Here is a 15,435-nt window from a genome sequence, read left to right as displayed (position 1 = left end):
CTCTTGTTCTCTTCTACATAATCTTGCATCAAGGCCTTATTTATACATGAAATTCTACAAGATGTTGTTATGGAATAAGCTATAATCACTCATTTCCAGAATAAGTGTCTTTAAGAACAGTTGCTGTACTTTTCTAAGCAGAAGAATTATTTAGGAATAGTAGCTCTCTTCTTCTTGAACTTGCTAGTTGTTCTAAGTTATTTTCAGTGTAGAGAAGTGGTAAGATCTAGTGTACTGATTATGGCTCATGAGATGAGCTTGGATGAAAATCCAGGGAAATGAAGTCTTCCTGAGGGTGGATTCTGTGCTTGAATGCTGCAGAGTCAAGCTTGGTCTGGCTGTCCTGGCTTCACGTGACCCACATTAGGTTTCCTTTCCAGTGCATGCAGTACCCCAAAGCTGAGTAGCATGTCTCTTCTTGGCCCCACACAAATTAAAGACATAACAGGAATATTTTCATGGTATGTTATGGAAGCACTGTCAGTCTTTCTGCAGTATCTTTGTGGAACCTTCTCAGTTCACTATGTTTCTAGGGCACTCTCGTATCTTCTTACTTCTGTCCCAGCAACAGTTAGGCGCAATTCCAACAAAAATAGGGTTTTTTGTATATGAACGTGAAACAAGGTGGCTGTATAGATGGGAGATTTATTGGTGGTTTGACAGAAATGCTTCAGCAGGTTTTATGCTGATGGATTGGAGTGACTAGTGCTTCTGGTGATTATTGTAAAAGTTTTGTAGTGGGTTTTTTTTTTGAGCAGGACACCTGGTATGTTCTGTTCTCAACTGCACTGTTTTATAGACCAACAACAGTCAAGAGTGACTTGTACACCTCAGCATGAAGGTGTAGATACTCACCAAGGTGTATAATTTGCATTGAGGTGCTAACATCGGAACACACAAGTGAGTGAGGCTCTGTCAGAGCAGAAGTGGCTTGCAGCTGTGATGTCTGTCCCATATCGACTTGCAAGATCCTCACAGAAATGAAAAATTCCGGCATGTGGATGCCATCTCAGTAGTTCTTGGCTTAAAAAACTTGGTTTGAGATTGATGTGTCTGTTGACTTTAACTTAAGAAGTGAGGGAGAAAGATGAAAAGTATTTGTGTAGTTTCCATACACAGTAATACAGAGGAAGAGAAATACTAAATGAAGGATTCAGCAGTTGATAAGAATACTGTATGGAGGATAACCTAGCAAGCAGCAAGGATCAAGAAAACACTGTATTGATGAAAACACCCCTACTGTTCTAATTTGGCAGAAAAAACTATGGTCAGTAGAAAACAGCAGAGATAATTATAACTCCCTGGGTCTTTATTCCTATATACAATGGAGGCATTTGAAACTAAGTACTACAGGAATCACATAAACAGATTGAAATAGCAGCTGTTCCTCAAATACAGCATTTGACAAGCTTGTGCAGAGGGAAAATGAGATGAGTAGACTGGGAGTACAAGCTGACCCAAAAAAAAAAAAAGACATAACTTGAGGTTCCATGGGCTCATGAAGAGAGGCTATGCAAGTAGTTTTTCCAGAGTCCTAAAGAAACAGTAGTTAAAATTAAATGGTTTGGGCTACATTCCTAAGCTGGGGTATCACTGATGGCAGTTTTTCTTGCAGATGGAAATGGGAAAGTTAGGTTATGTTGGCAATCTGTAATGCGAACTCGGTACACAGATTTATGAGGTCTATTTTGAAGGAAAGGAAAATTAAAACGACAGAAAGTGGGACCAAATGCATTGTGATTTGACTAAGGTAGCATATATACAGTATAAGGAGTGTATCTAGTATAAAGTTGTATACCTGTCATTGAAAATTTTATGTATTTATTTTTAATGGAAAGGTCAACTAAGGACTTGCTCTAGGTCTAATATGTCTGCATTATAGTAAGACAGTTCTCATACTGGAACTACAACAAATACAGTTAATTTGTAAATAATTAGGATTAGAACAAGATGTGGTAAAGAGTAGGTTAAGTCCTGGCTAAAGGAAAGACTACAACATGGTTAATGTCTGGACTCAGTCACAAAAGAGGTCATTGAAGAGCCTGTGCTGGGACTGGTTGATTAATAGTATTTACGCTAATGGCTTGTAAGGGTGCACTGAATAAATTTCCAGAGGATGTAACATTAGCCTTGTCATTGCAGAGCAAAATCAAAGTATTAAACAAGAATTGAATTGCTGTGAAAGTGACTGGAGCTATAGAAATGAGAACGTAATAGTACAAAGTGTCCTTAGTGACTAATAACACTGAGCTCAGTAGTTAAAATGACAGAGGAAGAGAAAGACCTGAGGTTTTAGTTGATTTTAGGTGATTAAGCCATCAGTACATGAGGCTGTAAAAAGAAAAATTTAGTTCTAGGATGAGACACAAAATACTTACCAGCAGATATTGCAAAATATTAGTGTTGCTGTAGAAGAAACTTGATACTTAAGATGGAATAGTTTAAAATTCACCTTTGAACTGGCACAGTAGTTAAGAGCAGCTGATATTTGGGTCAGGGGAGCATTTTATCTAAGAAAACCTGTAGCTTGGGGTCTTTAGCAGAGCTAAAAATGAGAGAGAAGAAAGTTATATGATTTGCATGTATATCACAGAATGATTGAGGTTGGAAGGGACCGTTGGCAGTCATCTAGTCCTATCGCCCTGCTCAAGCAGGGTCCCCTAGAATGCTTTATTCAGGATTGTGACCAGGTGGCTTTTTAATATCTCCAAAGAAGGAGTCTCGCACCCTGTTCCAGCACTCAGTCATCCATACAATAAAGTTCTTCCCCATGTTTTAAAGGTTGGGCACCATTAAGCTAAATCAAGACATTAAATTGTGTTCATTGGAAGAGCCATTGTCATATGAAAACAGGTGTCCCTTTAGGTGCACCTCTTAAGGTCATGTACTCCACTTAGCAAGTGAAGTGAACTACCATGTACTACTCAGCTGTGGACTGGAGGTCTGTCATAGGAGGTGGTACAGAGCAGTGTGAATTCCCGTCACTCTTCTTTTGTCCTGCTGCACACTGAGTTTTCTGCATGGCTGCTAGTGCTTTTCTAGCCTCCCCAAGGCTGCTGCTCGCCTACTGCATGCTACCTGACATCCTTTGTAACTGTAACCAGTAATAATCCTAACTAAAGTTTTGTACATCCTTCTTGACTCTGCATCCTTTGTTTGTTTCAGTTCCTGAATCCTTGGTTTTTGCAACATGGAGTGAAATCCACAGTGTCTGTCTTGTACAGTAGAAACGCCTCTAATGAATTAAAAAGCAATTTGATTCTTAGTGCTCATAACCTTTCCTATCCTGTCACATCCCAACAAGAGCTTTCCCATTCAGAAACACCCCTGGTGGGGCATCTCAAACGTTAATTGTATTTTAGAACATAAACAGATGAGACTGAAAGTGGAGAAGAGCAGACTGCCTGCTGCTTATTGCCCTTTGTTGACTTTGCTTGTGGAGGACTGCCATGGGAGAAAGGCAGGGGGTCCAAATATCAGTTGTTTGTTGTTTCATGTTGAGTGTCCCCTCTCCTGTGCTCAGGAGCGGGTTCTGGAAGGACTCAGTGTTCACATGCTTTTGAAAATACTAGTTTAAAATCCTAACTGTTCTGAGAAAACTGTTCGAAACTAATCTCTCACAGCACCTTGTCTAGGGCTATCTTTGTAATGTAGGCATCCACGAGAGAGGAAGGATTTCTTCAGTAGTCGGAACCTCTGGTAATGGAATTCAAATATCCTTGAAGATGCATCTGGTTCAGAGGCAGCATCTTTTAGATTTCTCTCATTGGGAAGTATGCATGGAATCTCAAACTGATTCAGTGCTATGCAGTGTGCGTATTTTAATTCTTTGTGGTGAGATCTGCCTCTAACATGAATTTATTCTGGGAAAATTATCTTTATGATAAATTCCTATGCTTTGCAGGGGATCATTGCCTTTATCTGTCCATTCTGATCTGTTTTTTTGTCTCCGAGTATTGCATATCCTCCCATCTACTAATGAGGACAATGTGTCTGCATCTCGTTATCAGTATTGGTAAAGATATGGTAATCTGTCCAGCTGCCTGGCATGTCATTTCTCTGCTGGCTGGTTCCATTTTTCAGGCTCTTCAGCTTCTAGCCGTGGCACCCCCAGCAACATAAGCCCTGCTACATCATTTGCTTCTTAGGAATAGCTTCTGGAGGATGGAGTAAACAAGGAGACAGGAGGAGGAGCTGTCTTCCTTCATGTGTAACCAAAGGATGTTAGCAACTGTGCATAAGGAATGTTCTCACTACTATTAACTGGGGTGTCTAGTGATACTGGTTATGTCCAAGTCCTCCCTGCAAATGGCCTTTTGAAAGGCAGGGTCTGCACTGTGGACTTTGACCATGGCCAAGGAAAGGAATTAATGTCCTGGACTTTTGCTGCCTGTCAACCACAAGACTGAATTTCCTAAATGAAGATAAAAGATTATTCTGATTGATAAAAGGACTGCAAAGGAGGGAAGATGTCCAATTTTGCACTAAAGATGCATACTGAAACCTTATATTTGGATTTTGTTGTTTATGCATTTAAGAAAAAACTTATTTCCATATTGTGCCTAGTTAAACCTTTGCCAGAGGCTTGGGCACTGCAGATGCAAGGGAAGTAGAGTGGTAATACAGAGGTTTGAAACAGTATTTCCCTTCTGATACCATTTTTTATTCCACTTCTATTTCAGTTTCTGTGTGTGAATTTGATATCCAGGATGACTGATGGCATTAGGTGGAAGTTGCCCTCATAAAATTCTACTTAATATGTCTATGAATCCTAGAGATAATTTTTGAGAGCTGCTCTAAATCTTCAGTTATGAGCGAGTTCATTTCCCTCACCCAGTTCTTCAAGATGTGCTGTAGCAATGGCTGATTGGTGGCATTTATTTTCCACCGTGAGAAAGGAAACTCCATACAGAGCTCTGTGTTAAAGGAACATAACCTGCTACTTACGGTTTGTGTGCTGTGCCACTGTGCTTCTTGCAGGTCCTTACTGTTGCTCAGACTGAGTAGCAGTCTTTCTAAGAGTACAGCCATGCCCTGTAAAAACAGTTAGCAAATGCTTCACTTACATCTATTCAGATCACACCTGCTGCCTTTTCTTCCTTTACTTTTTTACTAATTCTGTCTTCAGAAGCAGTTAAATTTCATGCGTGCAATTATTTGATTTACTGCCTACTGCATGTGGCTCACCCTTTCATTGTTTTCATAGATCTTCTTTTTTCTATTTGTTATGCTACTCTCTTTAGGGATAGAAATTATGCTTAGAAGACAGTAATTGTCAGTTTAGATATGATTTTCTTTTTGAAGAATGCTGCTAAGTTGACTTTTTTGGCCTTCTGAAGATTCTTCATTTTTTGTAACTTTAAAAACCAGGTGTGAATGGCTCAAAAAAAGGTAACTTTTTTTTCTTTAATGAATGCAACTAGCTTCTATGTCTGGCTTCATTTCTTGCTCCCTAATTGCTAAGTACCTTTGAATATTTTTTAAGTGGAGACTTCAGAAAAGAAAATTCAGCATCTCGTCCAGTATCTCATCCACTTTGAGTCATCATTGATTTTTTGTCCTTAGCCTCTCTAGTGAAGAGACCTGTTTTTTCATTCTAGTACCATTTTCCTGGTGTTTATTTTTAGAATGTCTTTTCCCTCTTAGGCAACACCAGTCCATCCTGCTTTCTTATAACCTGCCTTTTCTCTGCAGGTCTATACTAAACTATTCTTGTTTGGGTGTTTACATCCTTGGCTTTCCAATAAGATGTTTTTTAATTTTACAGTCTTTGATCCAGATTATTTATGGAGTTTTATTTGTTGTCCCTTACGTCTGTTTTTATCCAGCAGGACTGTAGTGAATCCAGCTAGCAAAGAAAACCAGTTTTTTCTTCATTTTCTTTCCTTTTTTTAAATCCTCAGACTATCTAGTTCTGTAAATGATCTCAACTCAGTGTTTACAAACTGTGAGTAATTGGAGTAATAATTGTGGATTTGGTTTTCTTGACAATTTGGGGGTCTGCCTTTTTTCTTTTTTTTTTTTTTTTTTTGGAGCAGGTTTTCCCTGTGTGCTAAACAGAATACATTTCAGTTGGCTAATTTCACAGCTGCTGAAGATTTAAAAATATAAACTTTGGCTTGCCTTGTGGATCTCATTGAGATTAGACCAAACAAAGATCTTGGTTTTGGAGCTTGGCAGCTATGTGTGTGCACATTCCAACGTTCGATTAAAAATAAGCATTTGCTATGCTTGCTAATTTTAAACATTTATTTTGAAGTTGATTTCTCCCATTCTAAATGCAGTTTTCTGGTTTAGTTTGTTGGCCTAAGACCTACAAAACAAGCCTGCTTCGAAGTTGCCTTTGAATCAACATCGTTAGTTTCTGCTAAAACAACTATTAAAATTCAAATATGACTTAAGGAATGACTTTGCCTCTCAAGACTTGTAGCAGTTTAAGATGTTTAAGGCCTTAGAAGGCATAAGCAATTTGCGCTCCCCAAAGACTCCTAACATGCTAAATTGTCTAAGACACTGGAAGACACTGGTCATCAACAGCTTAAGATACTCCTAATGTTCAAAGCTTATTTGGAGTATAGTCTGCCTGTAATCATTTTAAGCAGTTAACAACTCTTTAGGTTTTTTGGAGGTCTTAGGCAAGTTATGCATCTTTAGACCTTCTTTTAAGGTAATACCAAGCAGAATGGGTCTTGTTTAGAGACCTTTAAGCTCTGTGTTCTGGAATCTGTTATTTACCTTCCAGAGGAACCTTACCTGCTGCTTGGTGTCATTGGACCCAGATAGTGAAGGATACTGTGGAATACTGGCAAGATTGAGTGAGAAGAATAACGGTGAAAATTCAGGAAATTCTTGTTTGGTCTATTTCTGCCTTGTTTATTCCAGGCTGTTTGGCCTAGATGATAGGGGTTTTTTCTCATAAACATGCTTTTTTTTTCTTTAATAGTTCTAAAGCTGCTATTGCATAGTGCACTGTATTATGATACACAAAAATCTTACCAGTGTTGTAGGAACAGTTCTTAACTCTGAGTCTTCCTTGCATGAGTGTTTTGTCCATCTGCTTTCAGCAGTGCATTAATTCAACTATTTTTCATTTAATGATACCCTCAATATGCCCCCATTAAATTGGGATATAGCTCTTCTAAATGTCTAAGTAGCTGGTGTGTAGTTACGACATCAGTAGCACTGGAGTCACATTCAGGACATTCTCCATGCTCTCTCAGGCTCAGGTTACAGCTTTCTATGGCATGCTGACAGTAGTTAAAAAAAATCTGGGGAAACCTGCTTTAAATAACTGTTGTGGTATTTCAGTAGGAGAAGTGATATTGACATGAAGGCTATCTGTGAGGGACTTCTCTTGTCCTTATTTTCAACACAGATTTTGCTGTGTAGCTTTGTGTCCCTTAAGGGCAGTGCTCTCAACCTCAGTATTTGTACTTGGGTCCCAAGGTAATCGAACATCCACACTTTCTTACAAAACTCTCTGCTCCGTTATTGTCTTGGTGCTTAATTTCCAGTTGTCACTTGTGTTGAATGTGTTAGAAGACTGATTCTTATTTTAAGACTTTCTCCCATGGAATGTAAGACAAATTCCTCTTAATGCTTTCTGTTGGTGTGTCATCTATTTCAACTCATGAGTGTGCTGATCTTCTACATGAAATCTGTAGGTAGGTTGCAAATGGTGACTTCTGGAAGTCACTTGGTTTTTAGGTGTAGTAACCCTGTGGATCAGAAGAAACTATTCTGTTTGGGTTCTTCCTGCTGTGTTAATCTCTATTCTCTCTCACTCTTTCTTCTCTCTGTCTTTGAGGTACCTAACAGCTTGGCTGACTGACAACTCTCTTTCTTGGCTGAGATATACTTTTGCCCAGGCAAGATGGCTGTTAGGAGTGTGCTTTCTATCTAAATCTTATCCAGTGGCTGTAGGATCATGGATTGGATCCAGCTTTGGTTGCCCACTGGTGGGCAGAACAACCTTGTATATATTCACATTGTTGAGAGAGAAGAGCTACTGAATTAGCTACTGGTGCCTCCAGGTTTATAAGGCTGGCCTTGTATAAGTGGTGTGAGTTTGAATGCAGCATCTTCAAAAATCCCAGTATTTAACCTTGCTGGCAGGACTGCACAATCAAATGAACAGGACCAGTCATCTCACATAGTGTTCTGAGTTGAGTTGCCATGCTTCCTGAAGCATGCACACAGCTACCAGCTGCACCCAGCTGCTTGCTGTCCTGCTTCTGCAGCACCTTTGACTATTCAAGTAGATGTCAGAATTTGTTTTCACACAGGCAAAACTTGCAGGATTCTGGAGAATTAGTGGGCTGTATCAGTATAAGGAGTAAAAATGCACCTGCTGCTAGATGCATCATTCATCTGAATGTGACGAATATGATAATTTCATACATCACTTAATTGTGGTTATTAATTCAAAACAGCAGATCTTGTGTTCTGTGAATTCCTATACTTGGTCTTGTGCTCTTCCCCTGGCTAATTATACATGGCCTGTACTCCAAGGGTATGCTCTGAAATAGACTGGTGCCAGTGAAGCTGCTACCTCGTCTTGGTCAAAACGAATGACTACCCAGGAATCCTGTTTGCTGGTTCCATGCAGTTTGTAGTGCAGCCAGTTTTAACTTGGATTTTTCTCTGCACGTGGTTCATCGCCTGCACAGAAAACTAAATATTTATGAAGTAGGGAGTTAGAAATTATTGTTTTCCTATCCAGGCAGCTGCTGGGAGTGCCAAACTTCGCCTTGTACTGACAATACTGTTGCCTAGCTAATCATGAGAGCCAGGGATGGGTTTGCTGTGCTGATCATCACACGCTGGCAGAGGAGATAATGAGCTGCTGACGAGGATGCATCTGGAATCTGGCCAGCATTGCATTGCACGAGATAGTGTGTGCTACTTCTTCCTTCCCAAATGAGGACAATAGATTCCTGTTCCTTAGCATAGTGTCACCTTGCTCTCTGTTGCTCACTCTGTTTTCCTTTGATACAGTTTGAATAGTTTAAGAATGACAATTTTGCACAAAGGGAAGAAAGCACATCTTGGGGAATTCAAATCCTTTGTAAACTAATCTGGTTTTGTAAGCTTGCATTTAGTGATCTTGAATGAACAGTATATTTGAGAAGTCAGCTTTAAAAAGTAATTTTTTTTTTTGTGGAGAAAGTGAACCTTGGCAGCATGAAAATCAGATATGCTGCATGGCATCACTGTGCAGCTTAGTCTTCTCCATGTCGGACTTGCCATAATCTTCATTCTAGTAATGAGGTTGTGCTGATATTTTTAAATGGGATTTCAGTCAGCAATGTCTTAATCAAAATTTAATTCAGTACTATAGCAAACAAGTGTGCTACTGTTGGGCCTTTGCATGTGGCAGGATTTGAAGGAGAGCAGTGCATTTGCTCATTGCTGCTGCCTTCTTCAGTACTGAGGACAGTAAGAGAAAAGGTACTAAGTGCTATTTATGCCTTGCTGGACATGCATACACTACTTGCAAATTATGGACTTTTGCATCTTGCTGTCATGCTCTTGAGCTGTATTGTTCTGGTGGAGTTGGAGAACTATTGTCCTAATCCCTCCTTCTCTTCAACTCCCAGTTTTGGATATGCCAGCCAAAGGGCTACCCAGATGTCCAACTTAGTTTGTGCTGACCTGTGCTTTGTCGATTTACTTTTCAAATATTGGTTAAGCCAATGCAGTAAAAATTGTACTTCAGCTTTCTTGTCATGTATAAAAAATATTGTTCTTAATTCCTAGTGCTTGGTCCTAGTTTCTTCAGGGGGACATAAATGAGCTGGGTAGGCAATCCCTCCATGTAGAGGGAGAGGCTGTGCTGCCTAGGTTGTTGGATCTTGGTACTTAGCACATCCTTCTTTGACTTTCAGCAAAGCCTGCAAGTCTGTGTCCTTCATCCTCTTCAAGCTTGTTAATAATATGAGCTGGACACAGGCATGAAGGAAAAGTCCATCTCAGAACAGATCCCTGCTGGGAAATCCAGGCTGTGAGCAGCTCTGCATTTAACAAAGTTAATGGAAATTTCCAGGGAGAACTTAGAGAGCTTAGTGACAGCCATAAAAGGGAATAAAGTAAGAACTTGACTAAGTGGACTTCACTGTCCATGATTGGCACAGTGTGGAGAATTGCAATTTTTCACCCTGAAGCCCTGGGCAATAAACGTCCTCCTTACTGCATCCACATCCAAGTGGCAACATGCTCCATGCTACACAGACCTTCTACCTTATGCCTTGAAAAATGTAAAGTGCTTCCAGCATTTCCATGTCTAGGGTTTGATGAAGCAAAAGTTAAATGCTTACATTACCTGAAAAATATTAATTTCTTCCACGCAAGCTCTGCTTCTGTGGAATGAATAGTCAGGCCTTGATTTGCAAATCTCCTGGGAAACATACTGTGAAAGGCTTGCTCATTTACAAAATTCAAGCAATATTTTGCAATGGGAGCTAAAAAACCTTTAGGCTTTCTGAAAAGGGAGATTGCACTATTTTAAATAGGTGTGGCTAAACAAGAGCAACTCTTTGAGCTTAATTGAAAATCTGATTTAAACCAAGGTAATTGTGGTTGTCACATGCATCTTGTTGTGTACTTAAGTTGGTTTAAGGTGCGATTACGTGATGAAGTTTCTAGTGCAAGTATGGTGTTAAAACTGTTGCTAGGTCCATACAATTTCTTTGATGAAATCTATTAAGAAGAGAATTTATTATCTTCATATAGAACCAGTTACCTCTGTTAAGTTCAGATATTTCGCTTTTTTCACTGTACCTTGATGCAGTCTGCAACATCTCTTCTGTAGGCTCAATCAATCATCCAAAAGCTGAAAAAACCTTATCAGGAGCAAGCTGGATATTGATCTTAGGGCCAATATGGGTTCCAGATGCCATCAGACATGGCAGATGCATGCAAAATAGAACAAAGATGGTGCTCAGGGCTTTGTCACTTGATGTCTTTTGCAAGAGGTAGAGTTGGGAAAGGGTAAGTTGCTCAGCTGGCAGAGTCAGTTGAAAGCAAGGATCCTCACTGCTGCAGTAGGCAGTGTCAGCTCTTTATTCTGAGCCACTTCTTTTGCCCTGCAGGGGGACGCACTCGGACCAAACTGAAAAACCAGGTTAAAGTAGTGCTGAGGATGTTCAACTCCCATCATGGCTAAGTCTGGTGACCTTGGCTTAAGCCTGTTCATCAGTGTTCCAGAGTCAGCAGCAGGAGCAGTGGCACCAGCTGCTACAGGTCCTCCTCCTTCTGTGGAAGGAAGGCAAAGTCCTTGTTTCTCTGGATGTAAATGAGTAGCTAATAGGACCCTGGCAGTGAAACTCAGTTGATAAATGGCACCATTTAAAACCAATGGGAAAAGTCATGTATTAAATGGAATGGCTATTGATTTCACTATCCAGGGAAATGTGCAAATTGACAGCATGCAGTTAGAATGGGCTTTGCTGTCCAACAACTTGACTGCACAGTACAGTAGTGAGCCTATGCAGGATAGGTAGGAGCAGGGTTGAGAGTTTTTCATCTGGTGTACTGCTTGTCAGTTTGTAACCATCATGCTTTTGTAGAAGTGAAATTGATCATACTCAAAGAAGTGTGTGTGCAGGAGCTGAGCTTTTTGTGCAGTACAGGAACACGGTGTTCAGAGGAAGAGAGGAAACACAGTGTTGCCAACTCACATCTTGGCCAAGGGAAAGCTTTTCTGTGCTGACCTGTGCTTTGTCTTCTGTCTTTGATCTTCTGGTTTGTTGTCTTTGGAGCTGGCAAAGACAAGTAGGGCACACATAGCACCCTGGCGAGGAATACCAGTCATGTATGTGACTGTGAAACCATGACTGTACTTTGGAAAGCAGAAGTGTGGAAGGAGGCGGAGAAGAGCATGGGTCAGTTTAGCTCTGTTGGGTAATTGTTGCAGATACCAAGCAAACTGGACTTTTTATGGAAATTTTGACTACCAGGTCAGAAAGGGAGTGTGGTGCCAGCGTGACAGCTAAGCCTCAGTCAGTATATTAGGCAGGGGATGGAGCAGCCAGAGGTACTGGCACAGTTTTAGTGACAAGTTACCATCTGCCAATAAACTCTGAAGCCTTTGTAAATTGGCATCTCCCTGGCAGCTGCTTTCATGGGGTATAATGCAGCACAAGGCTAGCACAGCTTGAACAGTAAAAACAAAGTGATGACTGATTACTTCCTCTAGACTCCATGCATGATTTTGTTGACCTGATTTTCTCCATTTCTCGCCCTGGGTCCTGACATGGGGTGGTGTAACCCCAGCAGCCTAGCCCCAGGCCTCCAGCACGCAGTTTTTCCAGGTGTCTGACCTGCAGCGTCCTCTGAGCTGGGGTTCATGCCAGTTCTGCTGAGGCATCTCATTACCGGGACAACAGCTTTTATATGCACATAAAACACCATGTTTGTGTCTGAGCCATAACCAGATGCCAGCTACTTGCCCTGAGTCCTTCCTTCAGATTACAAGACTACCCTCAGTTCTGAGGCTGTTCGCAGGGTGAGGCAAGTCCATCTCTTTAGACACAGTTTCTTCTGTCTACACAGGATGTGTTTGTTGTGGTTTATATTCTTTTTCCCCTACTTGCCTTGTGGTGACCACTGCACAGCACTGGTGATTCTCTGCCCAGCACCATAAGGTGTCTGCAGTTCACCAGCCATGTGGTAATACATGGCACCATTTCGGAGTCCCAGGCCAGCTTACATGGACTGCCAGCATGGTGTGGCAAAACTCTGCACAGGAAGTGTCTTCCGTGATAATGCAGCCCATAGTGCTTCTGGAGGTGGGACACAGCATTAGGTGGAAGATCTCCATACTGCTTTGGACTGCACAGTGAGTGCCTGCCCTCTGACATTTCTATATGGCACAGAGTAAGCTGGATCCACTCTTACCCTCTTTCAATTTAATAGCTGTTCGGCCTTAGAAATAATGGGACAAGTACTTAGAGCTTTATGGTGATTTAGTTTCTGTGACTGCCCACAGTCCTCAGCAGTGATTGTTAACCTTTCCTGTTCATGTGATTAGTCAGCCCTGGCTTAGTATATCTTTCTGGGAAATGCCCTGTGAAAGGTTGCCAGAGCACTGTCTGTTACATTATACTTGGTAGCATTAACTGTAAAATTCAAGTTTGGACTTTTCAGACACACAGGTAGTTGATGCAGTACCAACTCTTTTGTGGAAACTTGTTAAAATATGCTCAACATCTGTCCTTGCTTCACAGTGTCTGTCAGTGAGAAGGCTGTATAGAGATTTATCTATAGGTAGAATGAGAACCCATTGCAAAGGAACTAAATGTTGAATAAGAGCAGTGTTTTACTGAGCATTACCTAGTGCAGGAAATGCTTGCAGGCACCACAGGGAGAATTAGCCTTTTAATTTCAATTCTTTGTTTAGTCACTTGGAGTGCTGTGTCTCAGTTCTAAGACTGAATTTAAATGAATGGAATATTCCAGGGCAATCTGGTAATACGGCGCTCCATGTTTGCAAGGTTATTTATGGTGAAGAACCCTTCTAAATGAAAATGTGAACTGAGCTGGATCTGTGGTTTCTGTAAGGCAGGAATCAACACTGTTCTTCATGTGGTGGGGACATAATGTGTGCTGGCTGGAATAATGTCCTGTCCTGCTAATATTTTTTCCTTCTTTGGTTTTCCAAGGGCCTTAAACTCTGGAGTTGAGTACCACTGGGACCAGCTGAATGAGAATGTCTTCACTGTGCATTCCATCAGCAGGAGCACTGAGCGGCCTGGGTGAGTCTCCTGGGTGTGCGTTACAGACATGACCCTTTCTGCTGGTTTTGTTACATCTGACAGCACCACTTCTTTGTTCCCTTACCCCACTGGCAGCTTTAAATATGCAATTTTCTCCCCCTTTCACATTGCCTAATTGGGTCACTTGGCTTTCTTCCAGCAAGTGACATTGAGTGCCCAAAAACACCAGTGACAGTACAGTACATGTGTCATCCGTGGCCCCAGTAATATCTGTGAGCAAGTTGCGGGAGGAACATGTGGGGCTTGATGCATCAAAAATACCATGCAAAGCAAATGGCCTCTGGAAAGTAACTGAAGAACAGGGGGGATTCACCGAGCTAAGTGCAAATCTATTGGGCAGATCTGGTGACTGATTTTCATCCCTTTAATTTGTGGTCATGGGACAGTTGTTTCTCAGCAATAAACTCTAAAAATAAAGCTTAATCCCTTGACAGCCCCATTGGGCGTTTCATCCAGTCTGTCCAGTGATGCACAGATTAGTTATTCTAAATGTAAGCAGTCCCTTGCTTCTTGCCCTAGTGACAAGTACTTCTCTGTAAGCCAGCTGTTCTCAGCAGGAGGGCGATAGTTGTGTTTCCAAGTTGGGCACTCCAGGATCCCAAGGAAGTTATGAACTGGTGTGCAGGGCAATATCTGTGCTATTCTACAGCCTTGGTCTGATTGAGGGTGAGAAATAAGCAGTAGAGATTCTTTACTCTGCCATGTGAGTGGCTATTGCCACTATTTAAGTTTCTGGCAGTGCATACTCAGTCTTGTATAATGGGGAGCTTGAAGGCAGAAATACTGGTCTGGAATGAACTAGTTCAAAGAGAGAGCAAGAAAAGTGTGGCAGGTTTCAAAGCCTTATGAAAAAAGGTTGTGAATGAGGCATTCTTTCCTAGAATCTCTACCCTTCCCAGCACTTAGAGGTCAGTTTTGAAGAGAGCATTCAGGCATTGTCAAGATTCAGCTGTAGCATTGTACACTTCAGCTGTTTGATTCTGAGAAGGTAATGAGCCTTGAGGTGGTTCCTGTTGTTTGCTTTAGAGAATAGAGGATTTCTCTTGTCCAACTGGAATAGGCAGAAATGCCTGGTGGAGTGCATTCATGTGTGATGCTGACAAACTAGAAAATCCAGAGGAGGGAAAGGATACAGCTACATCCATGAGAGTTAAAACCTCCCTGCTGATGTGCAGGAGGTTGTATGTGTGTTTGTGCTTCTGCATTGCACATTGCGTTGCCTACTCAACACGATGACCCAAAGACAGTTGTTGTACAGGCTTAATGATGCTGCAGGAATATTCCTCTGTGCCTGTAAGACGCACTTCTGTGGAAGAGTGAGTGGGATGTAAGATTCTGTTGGCTTGAAACTTAAGAAACATCCAGCTGAGACTGGAAAGGAGTGTCTGTGTGTGTAAGTAAGTGCAGGTCACAATTCTCTCCGTCCCCATCTGCATAGTGGCTAGTAGGTACCTGATTGGAGTGGAGGCAAGGAGAGGCTCACATGGATGCTTCAATCTTGCTGGGGCATGTTGCTGCCAATGCTTTTGGTCTTACTTGTTTTTCTCTCTTTTCAGAACCAGCAGAGCCACATGGAGGACAGACAGGGATATGGGCCTGATGAATGCCATAGGCCTGCAACCCCGCAACCCCCCCACCTCTGTGACTTCACAGGGTACCC

The 15,435-nt window shown here is 41.5% G+C and overlaps 1 protein-coding gene across 1 annotated transcript in view; it reads left to right on the top strand.

Annotated features, from left to right (window-relative positions):
• Positions 1 to 15,435, top strand: part of LOC103802486 (activating molecule in BECN1-regulated autophagy protein 1-like) — a gene marked incomplete at its 5' end in the record, with an annotated part of 94,232 nt that overhangs the window by 68,577 nt on the left and 10,220 nt on the right. Inside the window, 3 exon segments of the mRNA XM_009074967.1 lie at positions 13,662 to 13,754; positions 15,332 to 15,433; position 15,435. The exon segment at position 15,435 is cut by the window's right edge and continues 82 nt beyond it. Coding sequence (XP_009073215.1) covers positions 13,662 to 13,754; positions 15,332 to 15,433; position 15,435 — 196 coding nt within the window.

This window comes from Acanthisitta chloris, unplaced genomic scaffold (assembly GCF_000695815.1).
Source record: "Acanthisitta chloris isolate BGI_N310 unplaced genomic scaffold, ASM69581v1 scaffold21395, whole genome shotgun sequence".
Classification (NCBI taxonomy): Eukaryota; Metazoa; Chordata; class Aves; order Passeriformes; family Acanthisittidae; genus Acanthisitta; species Acanthisitta chloris.
The sequence above is the reverse complement of the archived record's forward strand: the minus strand, read 5'-3'. Positions and strand labels throughout refer to the sequence as shown.